The sequence below is a fragment of the Pezoporus wallicus genome, unplaced genomic scaffold (genome assembly GCF_028554395.1).
Source record: "Pezoporus wallicus isolate ANWC-B61680 ecotype Strahan unplaced genomic scaffold, APGP_CSIRO_Pwel_v1 contig_2384, whole genome shotgun sequence".
NCBI lineage: Eukaryota > Metazoa > Chordata > Aves > Psittaciformes > Psittacidae > Pezoporus > Pezoporus wallicus.
Window position 1 is genome coordinate 6,060,558 of NW_026640488.1, and position 18,416 is coordinate 6,078,973.

General features: G+C 34.9%; 1 protein-coding gene across 3 annotated transcripts in view; it reads left to right on the plus strand.

Annotated features, from left to right (window-relative positions):
* The window catches only part of TLL1 (tolloid like 1), a 128,986-nt gene that overhangs the window by 52,326 nt on the left and 58,244 nt on the right, over positions 1 to 18,416 (plus strand). For 2 of the 3 annotated variants that reach the window (XR_008973476.1, XM_057419050.1), the window contains exons 2-5: positions 4,552 to 4,662; positions 8,440 to 8,520; positions 10,777 to 10,929; positions 12,951 to 13,068. Coding sequence is in view for 2 of the 3 variants with exons in the window: in XM_057419050.1 (XP_057275033.1) it covers positions 4,552 to 4,662; positions 8,440 to 8,520; positions 10,777 to 10,929; positions 12,951 to 13,068 (463 nt within the window). In the remaining variant the exon portion in view is untranslated. The remainder of the gene's footprint in view (positions 1 to 4,551; positions 4,663 to 8,439; positions 8,521 to 10,776; positions 10,930 to 12,950; positions 13,069 to 18,416) is intronic. The other variant, XM_057419051.1, reaches the window with a different exon arrangement.

The window sequence follows — 18,416 nt, forward strand, 5'->3', positions numbered from 1 at the left end:
TCTTGTTGGAAGACAGTAGATTATCAGAGAGAACTTTCCAGATGAACCTTAATTATTGATGATAAAAATAATAGTTCCTGTCACAAGCAGTAAAATGTAGCTGTAGTTCCTGTGCTTGTCTGTATTTTATAGGTAATCTTATTTTTCCTTCCCAATCACATTAGTTATGTGGTAATATTAAGGTGTGTTTTTCTGGATGGCAGATATTTTTTACAACCTACTGATTTTCCTGTTTTCATGCTTGTGAGTTCTTTGTTTACAGGTAGCAAACTTAGCTGCTTTGCGTGGCAGTCTTTTGCCTTTTTATAGGCTTTTAATAAAATCAGACCTTTCTGAAAGTGTTGTTTGGCTGAGGGCTTGGAGTTGTGTGAAAGCAGAACTGCGTCTACTCTACTGGTGAAGAGTATTTTCTGTTTTAACAGCTCCACATAAATCCTTCTCCATTGTTACAGAAAAACAGACTTCTACTGTGCCTAATGTCATGGCCGTAGAAAACATATGAAAATATAAACCAAATTAAAAAAAAGTTGTATGAAATTTGGTATAAAAGCTTCTATCTCTGTTTTTAAAGTATTGGACAAAAAAAAAAATCCATGTACTTTTTATTAATAACCTGTGTGTAGTAAAAGATACTTTTCCCCTGAAATTAATGCTGTCTCAGATTTTCACAGATTTTTCCGAAGCTGATTGTCAATCTTGCATTTTCAAATAAAATGAAAAGCAGCCTGCCATATCAAGTTTTCCTGATCAGTAAATAGGTAGATAGGATAAGAGATAATATGAAACAACCTGAAATAAGTAAAGTTACGTTAAAGTTCTGCTTGGATGATTTTGAAAATCCTTCCATCCCCCCCCTTTTTTTAAAAAAAAAAAATCATGCTAAGTGAATTGGTTGTCAGATTCTTGTTAGTTTGCTGGATGAAACTTATGAATTAAACATCTGTGAAAAACGAGGGAGGTGCAGAGCTGATCAGGGCAGTTCTGTTCAGGAGTTCCTTAGAGGGAGCTAATAAAGCTCTTAATCCTAACATGCTCTTAACAAAGTCTTTAACATCATGCCTTGCATACCCAAACAACCCTCTGCTTGTTTTCTGTAAGGTTAAGATTGGTGTGTGACATGATGAAGTATATGGAGTGACTTCTTCAGATACTTTCAGGTCATAAAAATTTTAAGGCAGGAGATAAAAATACCGTCTCCTCTAGTTACAGAATAGTTTAACACACAGGCATTCAAAAAAATTAGAGGATACTTTTAACAGTTGTTGGAGATACCTTTTGTTTGTTTTGTTTTGATTTGCGGATTTTCTGATAATTCAGGTGGGGGTTGTGTCTCGGGCTTTGAAGGGCAGAATTTAGATTCTATGCAGTCCTTTCATTGGAAAAAATGCATATTTTTTTTTTAAAAGGAGTGATCAGTTCCCTTTTTGTCTCAATTGCTGATTGTTTGGACTATATTGAAATTAAATAGCATCCAGTTAACTGTTATTTCTTTTGCTAGGTATATACCTACCCTGTTGAACTAAAATAAATTCAGAAAACCACATGCATTTCAGTAAAAGTAAACTGGCAATTATTAAATTGTTGCTAAAGTCAAATGAGTTAATTCTGCCAGGGTTTCTGCCTTTCTTCATGTTTGTCCTCTGTGTGTTTGTGTTTTTCTGCAAAACAGAACTTCCTTGTGTCAAAAAAAGCAGCTTGAATTAAGCTTCAAGTCTTCCATTATACTTTTAAACAAACAGTCATATATATTTATTTCTTCAGCGTTAACTCATATTTAGTTAATACATGAGAGAACCTACCTCCTGTTGGTCACACAAATTACTTGTTTACAACTACGTCAGACTTGCATCAGCACTTATTGTTATATTGCCATGGTTATATATTGTTAAACTTAACCTTGTGCTTGGTTGCTAATCAAAAACTAGCTAGCAGTCCAGATGTTTAACAAAAATATCATAGCTTTGTTTTCCTTTTTAGCCCAACAGAAAAAGTTACTATCCCTTGCTTGGACATCATATTTTATATACGTGCAAATAAATTCAATGCATTTGTGTCAAACATGTTCAGTCACAAATAGTCTTTGCTATTTGCATTTTCATGGCAAAGTGAATGTTACCACAGTGAAGCAATATAGTTGCATCATCAAGACTAAGGGGGATATTTTCCGCAATTTTTTTCTACTTTATTGTTTTTCTGAAGTGTGATTTGCCTTGGGATTTCATATTTATACATCAGTATTACACCCTGAAACCGAAGTAATTTCTGCTAATGCATTTCTGTCAGTGAGTGATTTCTCGCGTCATCTATTGTTAGTTCAGAACCTTCCTTTTGTTAATTCTCAGTATTACCAGGAAAGAAAAATGGGCTTGCTATTAAGCTTTAGCACTTCCTCAAGTCTGGTGTGTGACCTCTGCTGGGGCACATCATGTCTTTGTAGATTGAAATGTTAATAGTTTCTTCCTCTTACCATTTTATGTTCTGTTTATTAAAGTTTGCAATATTTCATTGTGCTTATACAGTGGCCCCTGTTATGAAAGACATCTAAGGGAAATCTCTAGAAGGTGTTTATAATAGTAATAATAAATAATATTTGACTCTAGTCAGATAGAGACTACTGACTTTCTCCCCTCACTGTCCAAAACCCTGACAATTTGCCATCTTTTTCCTAGAAGCTTAAAGGAAGAAAAAACATCTAGAGCTGCTCCTAGCTCTGTCTCGCTGCCTGGTGGTAAAACCCATCACTGGTAAGAGCAGACTAGCCAGAGGAAAGATGTCCCTAATGCATCCAATGTGAATATAAGAAAATAGTGACCCTTGGAAGCAAAGTGTTCAGAACTGTTAGTAGTGACTGAACAGTTTCAGAAATGGTCTCAAATACTTGTGGTTTCTAAGAAACATTATCTTTTTGTGTAAAAATTACATACATGGAAATATCTGTATTTAGGGAAGACATCAGATGTTAGATATGTTTTTAATTGAAAAGTTTCATTTACGCTTTGGAACTCCATAGGTGATCTATTTTTTTTTTTTTTGTGTGTGTGTTATTTTACATGGTAGACCAAAGGCATTTTCAATGTGATTTCTCTTGGGTGCCTGGCATTCAAGAAGAGTAATGGAGATAGGAAATAATTTAATATCAGGGAGTTCTTCAGAAACATTTTTGCTTAAGTGGCTATTTTTTTTTAATACGGATTTGATTAAATACTAATGAATGCAGCAACATGAAACTACTGAGAATATTATCTGATGAATGTTGTTTACAACATCATATGAAGAACAGGGTGAGATATAGAATACCAGTTAAGTTCAGTTTGAATGGAAGTAGACCAGAGAGAATGATTTGGTAACAGCTGGACTCTGGACAAGGTTTTAGTTGTATGGAAACTATGAAAGCAGTTGGCTGTGGAACTGTATAATGAACAACCAGGTAAAGTTAGTGATGTCTTCCTGGGTGGGAGAAAAAAAGCGAAAGAGTTGAAGATGATACCAAGATTGAACCCAGTGGCTTTGTGACTCTGAGGGGGCAAATAATAGAGCTATTGATCGAAGCAAGAGGAGAGGGAAAAGGACGAATTTGGATAAAGATAATAAACAACCACTTCAGCTCATGTTAATTGCTATATGCTCTGTTGACTTCATTCACAGTGGTTGAGGATGTGGCCTATTGAGTTCAGCTTTAATGATAAGTTTGAGTTGGCAGGAAGATCTCAGAATAAAATCTCAGCAGAGATGAAAAACTCAGATTGTAGATCCTGAATTCTTGCAAGTGGGCCGGTATCTTGGTTCATTGAGTTGTGATGGCAGTTTAGGGAAGATGAGTTAGCTGTGCAGAAGTTGAACAGAAAAATCCTGAGGGAGCCTGAAAGAACAGGAAAAGAGATAGGAAGAAATCCAAAGGCCAAAGAAAGGTTAGAAAGAAGAGAGATAGGAGCCTGGAAAAGCAAAGTATGTGAAAGAATCCTAGTAGTGAGATTAACTATAAAAACTGAAAGCATATAAATAAGCCAAGAGGAAAATGATTTTTTATTTTTTTTTTTCACTCAGTTTAACAGAAAACAGATGAAAGTATTAATTCTCTGAGGCAGGAATAATGTAATTACAACATAATAAAAGTTAGTTCAAATAATTCTCATTTTCAGGAAGATATTAGAAAATACAAAGTTTATGTTTTCTCAGCCCTTATATGTATTTGATCATAGTTCAAATCTTAACATATTTCAGTGTCTTTTATGCTTTGTTATATTTACTTACAGAAAACAACACATGCTGCAATTTTTTCATGAGATCGACATTACATTTAAATAATTGCATCCAGGCAATGTGTAAAGAAACTAAAAAGGCTGTAAGAGTTTAGGTGAATACCAAAACCAATCATTTGTCTTTTGCTGGGTAGTTTTATTTCTTTGTGTAAAAATACAGATCAGTAAGCAAATATACGTGATACTAATATATAATTTTTGTACATTTTCCCAACATGGCATTATAGTCTTCAGATTAGTTTTATTGTCTAAATAAATTCTTTAATTAAATTGAGCTCTTTTTTATTTAAAGCTGTCTTTTGGGGAGATATTGCCTTAGATGATGAAGACTTAAAAATCTTTCAAATTGACAGGACGATTGATCTTACGCAGCACTCCAACGAAAGACTTGGCCATAACACAGGTATGATATTTCAAGCTTGTTTTAACTTGTTTTTCCTGATACTTACTTCTGCATAGAAAGCAATCTCTCTTTTAAATGTAGAAAGTCAGTATAATGTTTTGGGTACTAGTTTTTACTTTAAAGAGAATATATTTTTGCTTTATGGGGAAAGAAAGAAGCTAAAATTTTGATTTTATTCTTGCATTTCTGATTAATAATATCACATTGAACTGAAGAGCAGAAGCTGGTAGGAACCATAAGGCCACTCCTCTCTGCAGGTGTTTGTGTGGGAAAGGAAATTGTACAAAGCTTTGCTTTCATTGCTAAAAGTTCCCGATCACAGTGCCTGAGTGCCCTATAGAGAGCATATGTGAATTCCTGGAGGCGATCCTGAGAATCTTGGATTACAACTCTTCCTTTAGCTATTTTTTCAGCTCCATTCAGACCTGTACCCAGATTTAGAAGCAACACAATAACGTCATTCTTGCTAGAATTTGCCTTGTCTAAAAAACAAATATCTGATTTGTGTCACTGATTTGTACATTCATAACTGGTAAACTTTCAGCTTATGGTTCTGGAAAAGCCAAGTTACTTACGAAAAGTTTGGGCAAAAATGCCATTAGATGTTTAAATGCATAATTGAAATTTATTTTCTATTAAGCATGTTTTATGTGTTCCTGAAGTACTATTAACTTGATTCCTGATATGTGGAAATGGGATCACCTTGAGGAATAAGCAGAAAGGAATTTTTGAGAACAAAGGAAAAAAAAATGTTAACCATTCAATATCGATATATTTAAAATATTTTTACTCTTCCTAGTTAGAAGTCATGATTAGACTATTTTTTATAACAACTTTAAAGGGAGATAAAATAAATTTTCAAGCCAATTGTGTTTTCAAGGCAGGAACACCTTTGATCATTCCTAGGTCAGGACTGGATTGAAAAATGTTAATGGAGTCAGTGGTTTCCCTGCCTCACTTTCCCCCCCAAAAATAGCTTTAATTGGCTTCAAAGATATTTCAGGCACTAGTTTTGCTGACAAAATGTAGAGAGCAAGGTCGGTCATTTCCCCTTAAAATGGATGCAGTCAAGTGATTTCTTTGGCCTGCTGACTTTCTTTTTCCTTCTTGCTTTTCTATATTTTTTATTCTTTTTAACTGCACAGTTATTTCTTTGTCAGTTGCAACTGAAAGAATATTTAATATTCTGTTATTTTATATTCTTTCCTTACCTGTCTGAGATTTGTGAATTATTTTTCCTGTAGACAGTATCCCATTCGGGATATTGAGTCACCCTATTAAGGATTACTAATGCAGTTGGATCAAATTTTTCTACCTTTATTGGACAAGGAGAATCAATGCAACTGCAGTGGTCACTGGGACTCGACTTTGTAGAACAAACTCTGCTGAAATTAATAATTTTGTAATAGCATTCAGTGAACCCTCAACGGTCTTGATTTTTCTAAAAACAGGATTCGAAACCTCAATTTTACACTTTATATATGTAATTATTTTTCTAAATTTATGTCATTTTGTTGCATTAACAAGGAATTTAGCTGGGTTTTGCAAACTGCACAGCCTAGGGTGCTTTTTTCCTTTTAACTTCCAAGAGACTAAATTGTCAACAACTGACTAGTTAATATTAGGTATAGACATAAAATGTCTGTAAAATAGAAGAATAGAAGATAAATTAATATTTTACCTCAGTTACAGACACAATGACAATTAAGTACAAGCTTGATTTCTTAACAGTTTCTCTTGTTGACCTTCACAAAGTACAGGTGACACCAGGTAGAAGAGTTAGATGCTTGGGTGTAAACCATCAGGATGAAGCTACAGAGTTGCATTTTTCATTGCAACTACTAATTAAAATCCTGACGCTATCAGGTTCTGATTCACATTAGCTGACACTCCGTTTGGTGAGGATTATCTGCCTAGATCTGCAGGGTCAGATACTTAGTCTGTAAGCTTCTCAGAGTGTGGCTCTGTCATTTTATTTGTCCTTTCTTCTGAGCAATAGGCATAATCACTGTAAACAGACACAACAATAAAGCTGATAAGATTCTTGTGTGTATTATCATTCCAAACTGCCAAAAGTATCCTCTTTTTCCTGCCTGAACTGTGAGAAGATGCAGCGAATGTGATTGATTTTGCTTAAAAAATTTTTTTTAGACTGTGTTTTGGCAAGGCTGCATATTATTCATATAAGAAAGATTAGTTATGTGGGATACTTTTTTTTCTTTAGTTTTTCACTAAATAGACTACGCAGGCTGTGTTAACACAGTAATGCTAGTTTAATAATTTTTTCTAGAAATAATTATAAGGCAATAGTTTCTTTAAGTAAATAATGGATTCTTTGTCTTTTTTTTTCTATTACATCTGACAATTGATGCTTTTAGGGATATTTTAGAATTAATTTGGAATCTTTAGCTATATGCCTTTTCTAATAAGATGAATGTTAAAATGAGAGACAATTGCGTTATTGATGATCAATACAAGGGATGGAATTGTTATGTACTCTGTGGTGTATATTATAGTTACCATGTAACTTGTTGGCAAGGAATGTGTTGAACTATTACCTCATCTATATAAAATGCTTTAAAAAATTTGGAAAATTTTTCTCAAGGGAGCCAAGCAACTATGTGACAGTGTAATCCAAATAATTAGGCACATTGTTATTCACTGAGCAGCCACACTAACTAACTTGCCTTATATGGAATTTTCTCATCTGTAATATAATTTCTAGTTGCTGTTTGATAAATATATTCTCGATATATATATATATATATTGGCAGCTTTTATGGGAAGTTGGGAAAGGTCTTTTTAGTGGCAGTTGCAGGTTTCAATGGTCCTTTAATTTCTATCATTTTACTTTTGCTGTTGTAAAGTAGCCTGAAAAATCTCTTGTCCTGTAACAGATAGTGAATACAGCCTATTACAAACTTCATAAAATCACAAAACTTTCTGAACAATTCGGAATGATTTATTGACTAGTGCAGCATTATCCTTTCTTCTGTTTTGCTGGTGTTTACAAAATCACTTGCAGCCACAAAAGGATTTTCTGTGAAGGGGCTATGTGGCGGATGCATCAAATGTATGCAGTAAACCTAGGGATGTGTTGCATTTCTGTAAATGGCATGGTAGATGTTCAGTAGCTTAGTTTTTCTTGCTTATTGATGGCTGAAATGACAGACATATATATGCCTACAACGTCTTACTGCAATATACACCAGCATGTAATGTTTCAAAGCCTTTAGAATACATTGACATCTCTTTGCAAAGAAAGAAAACTAAAGCTTTCATGACAAAATCAGCCATATTAAGCTTGTTTCAGTTTTGTTGTTTTTTTTCAGATGAAATTTTGGGTGTTTGCTTTCCCTCTTTCACCTCCCTTGAAATGAGAAGATTATGGCATGCATTCAGAAAATTTCTGTGAGAGTAAGCCTTTTAGCTGTCAATCAATATAGCTCTGAGGATGTCAAGGTCACCAGGAAGAAAAAAGCTCCAAATAATAATTAGATGATGTAATTGTCATGACTAGTCTGAATAGCAAAGATGTATTGGCTTACATTCTGGAATGCATATTAGAAAGTTTTCAGCTAAAAATGTATCTTTATTTCATTGTCAAGAAGAATTTGTATGTGAATCATTGAAGAATGTTAAACTTCCTTTAAGATACATCGAAGTTTTTATGGGGTACTTTCTAATCTCTCCAGGCTATATAGGTGATGTAGGTGTAAGATTCCATCGTTTTAACTTTTGTAAAATGCTTTTTGTTTTTTCCTTTTCTTTTTAAAGGTGGCTTTGGAGAGCATGGAAAGTCAAAAAAAAGAGGTGCCCTCTATCAGCTTATAGACAGGATAAGAAGATTTGGCTCTGGTATTGTCACTGTTTAAATTAGCAGTTTGCCTGATGTGATAATGTATCATGAACATTAATGATGATAGTACTTTAACACTTTAAAGCCGTATTACTATTGGCATAAACAAACTATAAGATAAATAGCACAGGAATAATAATGATTAGCTCTTTGTTGCAGTTTCTTAGAGATTTATTTCCAGCATCAAATCTGGAAGCTAAAATATGCAGTTTTAAATCTCAAAAATTACTTAGCCTTTTTCAATAGCTGTGTTCATAGTTATCAGTTCTACTGATATCAGTACAATGTCTTTTCAGCACAGGTAGGCTATGCTGCATAGCTGCTAATTTTATCAGTATTTTTCCTGGACCCAGTTGAGGCATTCTGATAATTCAGATTGTGTTTGAAGCATTTATGGCGGTGGACAAACACATTTTTATACTAGTCATAAACTTGTTAGTATGAACGCAGCTGAATTCAGCTGCCTATATAAGTGGGATCCCCAGTAATACTGGCTGAATTTACTCACCATATTTGATGCGAGGAGATATCACTTCAATGTCATGAAACTTCAACCTCAAATAGGAAAAACTATGGAACTCCATTATAATCACACCACATTATGCCTAAATGCATCAGTGCATATTTTGCAAGATTAGCCAGAGCACAGTAACTGACTTTGTATATGTGCTCTGGTATAGAATCTTCATTCTTTTTAAGATAATTGCAATTTTAGTATTGTATAAATACTTGTCATCTTTTGCATGCAATTTGGCATACATTTCTTCTAGTTTAAAAAAAAAATTTTGAACAGTAAAACATATATATTAACATGTTATACAGTTCAGTAATGACTGTATATTAAGTGTAAGAATAGTTCTCTGAAGTTTTTACTTGTGTTGTAGACTGTTGTGTAATTCTCATTGACATACTTATTTAATGACAAGGGTAAGTTATTTGCTTTACCTGAGTTTTATTTAAACCCTGAAATGTTCAATATCATTCCTGTAATAACTTATGTGTTAGCTGTTACGAAGGCAGACTTTCCTTCTGTGTACCAAGAGCTTTCTCCCTGCCTTCTTCTGTAGCTTCTTCCCTTTCTTCCTTTTTCTACTCTCCCAGCCCTGAGGCTATGCCAGGATACCATACCATGACCCTGCCTGGAATCCTCCTTCATTCTGACATAGCTATTAACAGTTAGGAAGAGCTGCTATCACAGGGGATACTCATAGAGGGAAGGTGTATTCTTCAATGAGGAATAAGACTTGAACCCCACTGAGTAGGATTTGTTGATTGGCTTTCAAGTGATCTGTTTTAATCAGCTGCCCTTCTGAATTGCTTTAGAAGAAACACCTGTTGTGGTGTACAAATCCTTGTCTCACTATCCTCATCCTTTCTTTGTCACAGTTAAGTTTCAGCAGATTTGAGAAAGATTTGTAATGGGATGAATGATGGTAACACCTCTGAAAATAGAAGACATAATTTAGTCTTGTGAAGAAATTCCAGCCATGAGTAAAATAGTTATTCATAGCATTCCCAAAGCTCATTTATGAAAAAATTGTATTTGCATCCTGTAGTGTTGTAAAACGAAAGTCTTTCATCTGAAAATGTATCTAGAGGTAATAGCTTCAGATGCTGGAACTTGGAGAAAGAAATGACCCTCTGACTTTTTCTGTATGTATACAACTTTGCAAATAATTGAGATTCTTTTTGCTTGTAATTCCTGACAATAAAAGCCTGTCTGCTACTTTAAGAAATTCTTTCTGTCAAGTGCTTTAAGGGTGATCACACACTTGCTTTTTCCAGATCTTGCAATAAAAATGGAGACAGCGAATGCCTTGATTATTTTGGTTCTGACCAAAGTCTTTCCTCCTTTGCTGAAAAAACCCAAATTAAAAACATAAAAAAAACCTAAACAAACAAACCAAGCCTAACACAGGGAGTGTGATTAACGAAACGCAAAACAAAAAAAAACCCACAAACAAAAAAACCCTATTATTAAATAAGAAAATTTAGATGAAATTATGTAATATACCTTCAAGTGGTTAAATGTAGATGCAAATAGTTACTGTAGGTATGTTGGAGAAAACAAAAAGACTTAGGCTCTTCATTTTGAGCATGTCTCAGAAAACCAAGTAATGATAGGCTGTTGCATAACAGCAGTCTCCTACTTTTAAAGGGCATAAAGAAATAATCTGACTTTAACCTTCTGGATAATAACTGTTCCTTTTTTCTTGTGTCTATGATCTCATTCAGTGTTTTAATTATCATTACAGGCTTTGAGCAAAATAATACATCTAAAGGAAGAACTACTGTAAAATTCTCAGGGAAAAATGAGAAAAGCAGATTTCCCAGAGCTGCTACATCACGAACAGAAAGAATATGGCCAGGGGGTGTCATTCCATATGTAATAGGTGGAAATTTCACTGGTAAGCTTTGTGCTTTGGATGGGAAGAAAGAATATGATTTTTTTTTTTAATTGCCTTTTTTTCTTTTTCTTTTTTTTTTGTTAATGATTTTTTGGTAAAGTCATGCTGTGGAAGTCAGTAGAAGGGTTCCTGTTGGATCAGGCCTGAAATACATCTGTTCTGAACATATTAGTCATACTTCAAAAAGTTGTTCCCAAAGGCAAGCTACATAATAAAAATGTATAACTATGTTTCAGAACGGGAAGGCTCTTTTTCTTTGCCTAATATTTCTCATAGCATGTTTGTTTTCAACAAAGTAACAGAATGTCATGAAATCTGTTTTTTAACAAGTGCAGGATATTTAGCACAAGAATATAACTAATTTAACTTGTGTGACGTGTTCTGCTAGAATGATTTCACTCAACAAACTGACTCAAATGTATTTTGTTATTCCTCGGTTTGGTTTTCGGATGGGTACACACAGACATTATATATGACAAGAACAAAGACTGACTGCAAAATAAATGTAGTCCTTAGCAGAAAATTGTAGAAAAAGTTTAAAACATTTGTTAACCCTGAAAAATGTAAATGGATCAATATCAACGTGGATGTAAGAGTTAACTTAAAACAAAAAGGGAGGGAGAGAAGCAAAGATGGCTGGGAAAAGATAAATAATATTTACTGAGTGCAGTAATAAAGGAAATCAAAAGAAACGTGTAATGCTCACACACTGAATGCCTGTGTATATGGAGAAACCAGTGTCATTCATTTCAAACTGACAGCTACATTCAGACTTTTATTTTGGGTATTTACATAGTACTATACCAAATGTGACCTTTGCATTAGGATTACCATCTTCTGAAATAGTGGTAGGAAACTAAATGAAGCGTATCATATCAAACATTTTACCTTTTTCATAATGAAAGATAAATTCTAAAGCGTGGAAAACATTGCTTAAAGATAAAAGAAAAGGGCAAGATGGGATGAAATAACCTTTAATTTTTAGGATCTGATATGATTTGAACTTGCTAGTTTTATGCACTTAGAGGTTTTGTTTTTTTTTTTCAGTTTAAAAAAGTGTGTTTGTTTTAATTATAGTGTGTTGTAACATGCATCTTTTGTAACATGCAAAGCTTGCAAGGTGGATGCATTTCTGCTAGCATATTCATGCCAAATTGTAAAGTTTGTGTATTTCCAGCTCACAAGCAATACAGCTATATTCTCAGGTGCTGCCTCTATGTTAATAAGCCTTGTCTTTTGTTACTCAATGAAATTACATTCCTATACTATCTGAAGTACTGTATAATTACTGGCTTTGTGTTTTATGGTGAGAGCTGGCCTGCCTGCTTCTGGATCTAGCATGTATTTTTGATTGTTTCTGAATGTGTTTCTCATTTTTTAAAACAATATCTAGGTATGCTTAGTATTGTACCAAATTAATTTACACCTTTTGGTGGATCAGTTGATTTCTGAAGGACCTTGATGTAAAGAAGTGCAGGGTGGTCCTTGGTCAAGACAGTGTTATTTAAATGAAATGACTTGTCTGGTGTGCCTGTTTGCATGGCTTAGGTTAAACTGGTCTCCAGATTGCATTTTTTATTTTTTTTTTTTATCTTCTAGCTAGATAGTCAGGATCCAGAGATCCTCAATTATTTTCCTTTTCTTTCTTTTTTTTTTTTCAAGTGGCCCACTTCATAATTTCATCTAGGAAATTGCTTAGCAAATATGCTAATACAAGCACATAAGCAACACTGTATTGTGCTGTCTTCCTCTGGTGTAACATAAATGTGCTTTTAATTAGAGTTTTTATGTTTCCTAGAGTGTGTCAGGTAGTTTTGGTCCCCTTGGAAGCAGATACATTATGACAAGCTGATGGTCTGGTATCCCTTTAATTGTAATCTGGCAGTACATGGGACTGCTGGGACACAGGCCTTCATGATCCAGTGCCTTCTTCCAGGCTTATATTTCTAGTATTGAAATCTGATTTTAAGGAACAAGACACGGTTAGAAAAGTCTCTTATCTCATACAATTATTCTTCTAGGCACCCAGCGCGCCATGTTCAAACAGGCTATGCGGCACTGGGAAAAGTACACGTGTGTTACGTTTATTGAACGAAGCGATGAAGAAAGTTATATTGTATTTACATACAGACCGTGTGGGTAAGTGTGTATGTATGGTAACATACGTGCTTTCAACATTTTGGCATGTTTGTCAGCTTTGAAGTTAAAAGTGAATATGTATTTCACAGGCAAATGAAGAGTTACTGCATTTAAATGATACGTGTTCTGCTTGGCTGTAGGTTCAGTGCGAATAGCAACTTTCTGACGTTACACCTCTTTTGTCTATTTCTAGATACAGTGATTCTGGTAGATATGGGATTTTGGTAGAAATGGAAAGTGGAGAATAATTGTGATGGTTCCCTTTCACTCACAGAGGTAGAAAGCAATGTGAATTTAAATGGAATGTGAAAGATGTAAGTGGTCTCAGGCACTCTAGAAAGAGAAGTATGGGGATATCTACAGAGGTCTTGGTTTTGTGAAAAGTAAACAGCTTCAAAGTGCCCAAAGTCAAATGATGGAAAATCTCTCCAGCCAAAGCATTGTTCCTTAGGCTGGTTGATGCGTCATGCAATCAAGTCACTTTAGGGTGAAGGCTGGCTTATAACCAATACTCGGTGTCTACTTTCAAAGTCACCATTATCTTTTACAGTTGATGTTGTTTTATTCATGGGTACTTCACAAATTACAAATAATTTACAAAGGCTGTAACAAGTTAGAAATAAAAACAAAGTAGAATGTGGCTATATGAATAGTCTACCAGTGATGAAAAAAAAAATCAGGCTAAACAGAAAGGTCAGTTGAATGACTTTTTGGGGGGTCCTGAATCCATAAGCCATTTCACAAAGAGCCAGATAAATAAGAATGTATCTTCTCTGGGTGAATAGGAGCCATTGTGCACTAACCATCGGCATACAGTGCTGATGCAGGATTTTCCATGGAAAGAGCCCAGACAAAAGTGACACCAAACCATCTGCAAACACTTTCTGCTGCATGGCCAGTCGTATTGAAATTAATCTTGGTTCTTTCCCATAGCACCCTGCTGTGTTGGTTTGTTAGCACATTGTGTCATTATTGTTTCCAGTACCATGGCAGCTAACGTTCACAGATGAGGGAGACTTTATTGTACTTAGCACTGTTCAAATTAAAAACTAAATTATAAACCTTGCCCCAAAGAGCACAGAGTCAAAACATAACACATTTAATGAAACAGCAAGTGGATGCAGTCATATATGTAGAAATTCAGGTGGCAAGATCTGAAAATGTCTCAGATAACAGCATTAGTACACTAGCAAGTGAAGTGTGATTGAGCCTTTGAAACATTAAGGATATTTTCAAGGAGTGTAATACATTACTTCTTGCAGCAGTTCATGGGAAGCTCATCCCAGAAGGGCAGTGATGAAAAAGCGTGTTTGAAATACTCTTAAATGTTCATATATCAGAAATGAATGAGAGATGTTCTGATTACCGTAGTCACATAGAACTGTGAAAGGATCTCAGAAAGGTGTCTAATGTATTCTTAAGACAAACAGCTATACCTAAGTTACTGCTGATACATGCTTGTCCAATTTGTTTCTAAAACCCGCAAAAAATGAATACTTCGTGGCTTGTTAGGAAATGTATTGCTTCACTGTCCTTAAAATAAGAAATGTAGGAAGTTGAGGCAGTATTTTTGGTCATAGCTAAACCAGATATTTCTTGCTGCAACTTTAGCTTTTCCTGCTCACCATGGCCATAGAAAATAAATTATTCCTCTTTCTTTTTCAAAGGTATCTATTACATACTTTGAGACTGTTATTATGTCCAGTCTCAGTTTCTTTTTCTTTTAGAATAGAAAACACCTAATTAATTTAATCTTTCCTGGTAAATTGTGTTTTTTAGGCCTTTGATCACATAGTTATTCTCTTTGGGATTCTTTCCAGCTAGTCCACATCTTCCTTGAAATTGAGGACCTAAAACTAGAGCATGTTTGTTCAGAAGGACCACTACCTCTGCTAAGCCAGTGCTAGAGTTAATTCATAGATCCTGTAGTCTCTCTTTCCACTTGGGTACCTAAGCATGATGCCTCCCTGTTTCTCAACAGCTGCCACATTTGACTTGTGGTCTATTGGGATGTGACTCCAAATTCTTCAGTGAGAAAAGCCAGAATTCTTTCCACAGCACTGATACCCCACCACTGGTTCCATCATGTGCCATGCTTTGCATGTGGTGTCTCAGAACACCAAAAAATTCTGTGTTTCCCTTTTCAGATCTCTTACCTTTTAAAGTTATTATCAGTTCCAGGCTTGTCTTCATGCTGTTTTTTCATACTGCAAGTTTAAAGAGCGTCTTCTCTGTCTTCACTTCATATAATATTCCAGGCATCTTTATAACCACCCCTTTCTATTAGGGTTCTCTATTTTACTTATTGGAAGCTTGTGTGGAAAACTGCCTAAAACTTTACAGCTGGATCCCTTTTCACATCAGAATAATTTGATTTGTTGCAGTCTAAATCTATAATTATTTGTCAACATGTCTTGTTTATTTAACCTGATTTTGAGAATGGTTACTTATTGAAGTACTGTTTCTTAGTACAGCTGAAACAGTTGGTAGTTTGAAATTTCATAATTACTCATACTCATTTGTACCCGTTAGCTGCAGATGTGAGAATAAGAATACAATGTTAAGATATTAGTGTTTATGATTCTTCTACCAAAGCATTAATATCTATTACAGCAAATATTTATGCAGCTAGTTGATCAGGGCAAATAAAACTGATCTGTGAAGAGGTTCAAAACACTTTTTGTTCACTACTTCTTCTCTACCCTTATGTTTCTTGCTGTTAGATAGGAAGTGCCTGAAGACACAGTCAATATACATCTCTATGCAAAGCCAAAAAGGGGGCAGCAAGCTGGGTTGACCTCTAGTCTTAATAAATATTACTGAGTACAAGATCAAGCTTCTTTTTTTTTATACAGTGAAATAAAAAAAAAAGAGCAATCAGTCATATTGCACTGGCATCTCAGCATGCTTTTGATCTGACTTTGGGGAAATTTTTGTTCTCTTAAGTACTAAAGACTGAAGTACTTTTTATGACAAACTTTAGATGACTTATTACAATCGTTACTGTATCCACTCACATGGGTGTTTGACAAAGCTGTCCGAGATACAGAAAAGTCAAATATCTGTCATGTTCTTCCCCAAACATGTAGACTAAACAGCTTCTGAATCTTTTAATGCTGTTTTGAGCTTAATGGTGTATTAAATAGACATTACAGGCAAGCTTTTTAAGTTGGTGAAACAGGTAAAGTTATTGCCTGAGGTACAGTTTTGCAGCATTCTTTAGCTTTAAGAAGGATTACATGTTATAAAAGGTGCTCAATCACTTTTATGGAATGAGAAGAAATTCAGGGTTGTGCTAAATACAGGTGGGCTGACTCGTTCTCAGGTGGTAATTAACTCAAGCAGCTGGCGCTCTTCCTGCCTACAGCAGTTGGCACAGCTTCTCTGCTGGTGGTGGCATGGCCTGCAGGATGGGTGTGGCGGAGGCACAGGTAATCGGTTGCCAAAACCCAGTGCATTAACATAAACTCAGTGAGTGGTGATTTATGTTAATACACTAGGATAGGCAGCTGTTGACTGAGGGGTGGATTCAGTTGGCTCTTCTTTATGTAGTGTTGAGGTGGTCATCCCCATTGAGCAGGTGAAGAAGCAGTAGCTGCTTCTGCCAACACAACAGGTTTTCTTAGAGCAGTGAATTGGGACTTTTAGTAACCATGATTGCATTGATCCCTGAAAAATAAGTAAATTCATCAAGCCAGGTCATAGCTGATACCTCCTTTTTGCGGAATGAGTTAAACTTGTGACTGAGAGGTGTTGTTTTTTTTTTGCCAAGAAAAAAAAAAATCAGGTTCTTCAGTGAGATTTTTGGAAGAATTCTATGAACTTCTTTCTCTTGCATTGAGTAACATGTAGGTGATGATATGCAGCCCTAGTATGTTTATGAAGTTCTGTAGTTTTCCACAGCTTCATGCAGTCAGTGCCATGGAAAGCTGATGTTATGATTTATGAGGATTCTTTTATATTATTACATTCTGAAGAGTGCAGCTGTTAAAAAAGTACTACATTGACCCTACCCAATTCTTTCTTCTTTCATATTAATTTAAGAGTATTTTTGACAGTAGCTGCGAAATAGTATTACTTAAAAGAGTGTATTGTTCCAGTCACTTCATTTTCTGTCATTTTTTTTTTCTCTTTGCTTGCCATCATTGATCAGCTAGACTGATTAAGTGGAATTAGAGATTCATAAATAGTTACTGTCTCCAACTGCTGTCTGGTGCAATAAAGATTAAAGAGATGAGGAGCTTTAAAAGCTGCCAGTTGACTCAATTTAAAGGGAAAGACAGGTGCTTATACAGCACAGAGAGGTCTTGGTCTTTTGCCAAACACACCTGCGGTCAAACCCATGATATTATGAAATAATTTATACCATAGATGTATTAATTTATTGTTCTTTACATTTTGACTGGGTGCAATTGTGGAAGTGATCAGAATATTCTAGATTAACTGAATGAATCTGGTGTGCTTGACATGACTTTCACCCCAGCAAATCCTAAGGACTCTATGAGTGTGCACTGCTGCTATTTTGTTAATGTTAATGTTGATTTTCTTCAGCAAGGAAAGAAATACTCAATGAATTTGTGTATAATTGCTGGGAAGTACTTGAAATCTGTCAAGTAACCAGTGTTAAAGGAATTACCATACTCATCTGACTGCTTGTTTTTAGGAGTAGGCCAGTATTAAAATAACTCTGACTGTGTTGGGGTTTAGGTGTTCAGTATTAGACAACCTAGGGAAATATTATGTAAAAGGTTGCATTTAATTTTTTTTCTTCTGAAAAGAAAACATCTTTCAAATATGTCACTGAAATGCTCACCTTCTCTTGGTATTTTCATGACTATAATAGTAAAATGTGAAATTATTTTTGTAAGCACCTAAAAATCTTATCATCTGTGAAAAACCACTAAAAACTTTCAGAGGTGATCATAAGAACCTCTGGTTTTGAGTAAACAAGCAACTTTTTGATATTGTTACTTGTATTTGGTAAACTGGTTATTTACCATGTTTTCTTATAAAACCAAATTGTCTTAAGAGCTTTATGTGTTATAGTAGACATTTTGTTGTTCTGCTATTATTGCATAGCTATTGCCTGACCTTTTCCAAGACACAGGGCACAGTCTTAAAAGGTTAAATCCTCTTTTGGTCCAAACGAAGTAAAAAGGACAGGAAGAGAGAGGCTGTAGTTAAAATTTTGTTGTTTTGTTGTTTGTTTTTTTTCCCTTGCTGTGAATAGTGTCAGTAAAAGCAGAGCTGGAGACATTGCAGAGGGTACTGTATTTTCCAGTTTTTCCTTCTTCTCTAGTTGTCTCCAAAGTGTCACTTATATTGACAATCTATGGAATTTTTAAGCC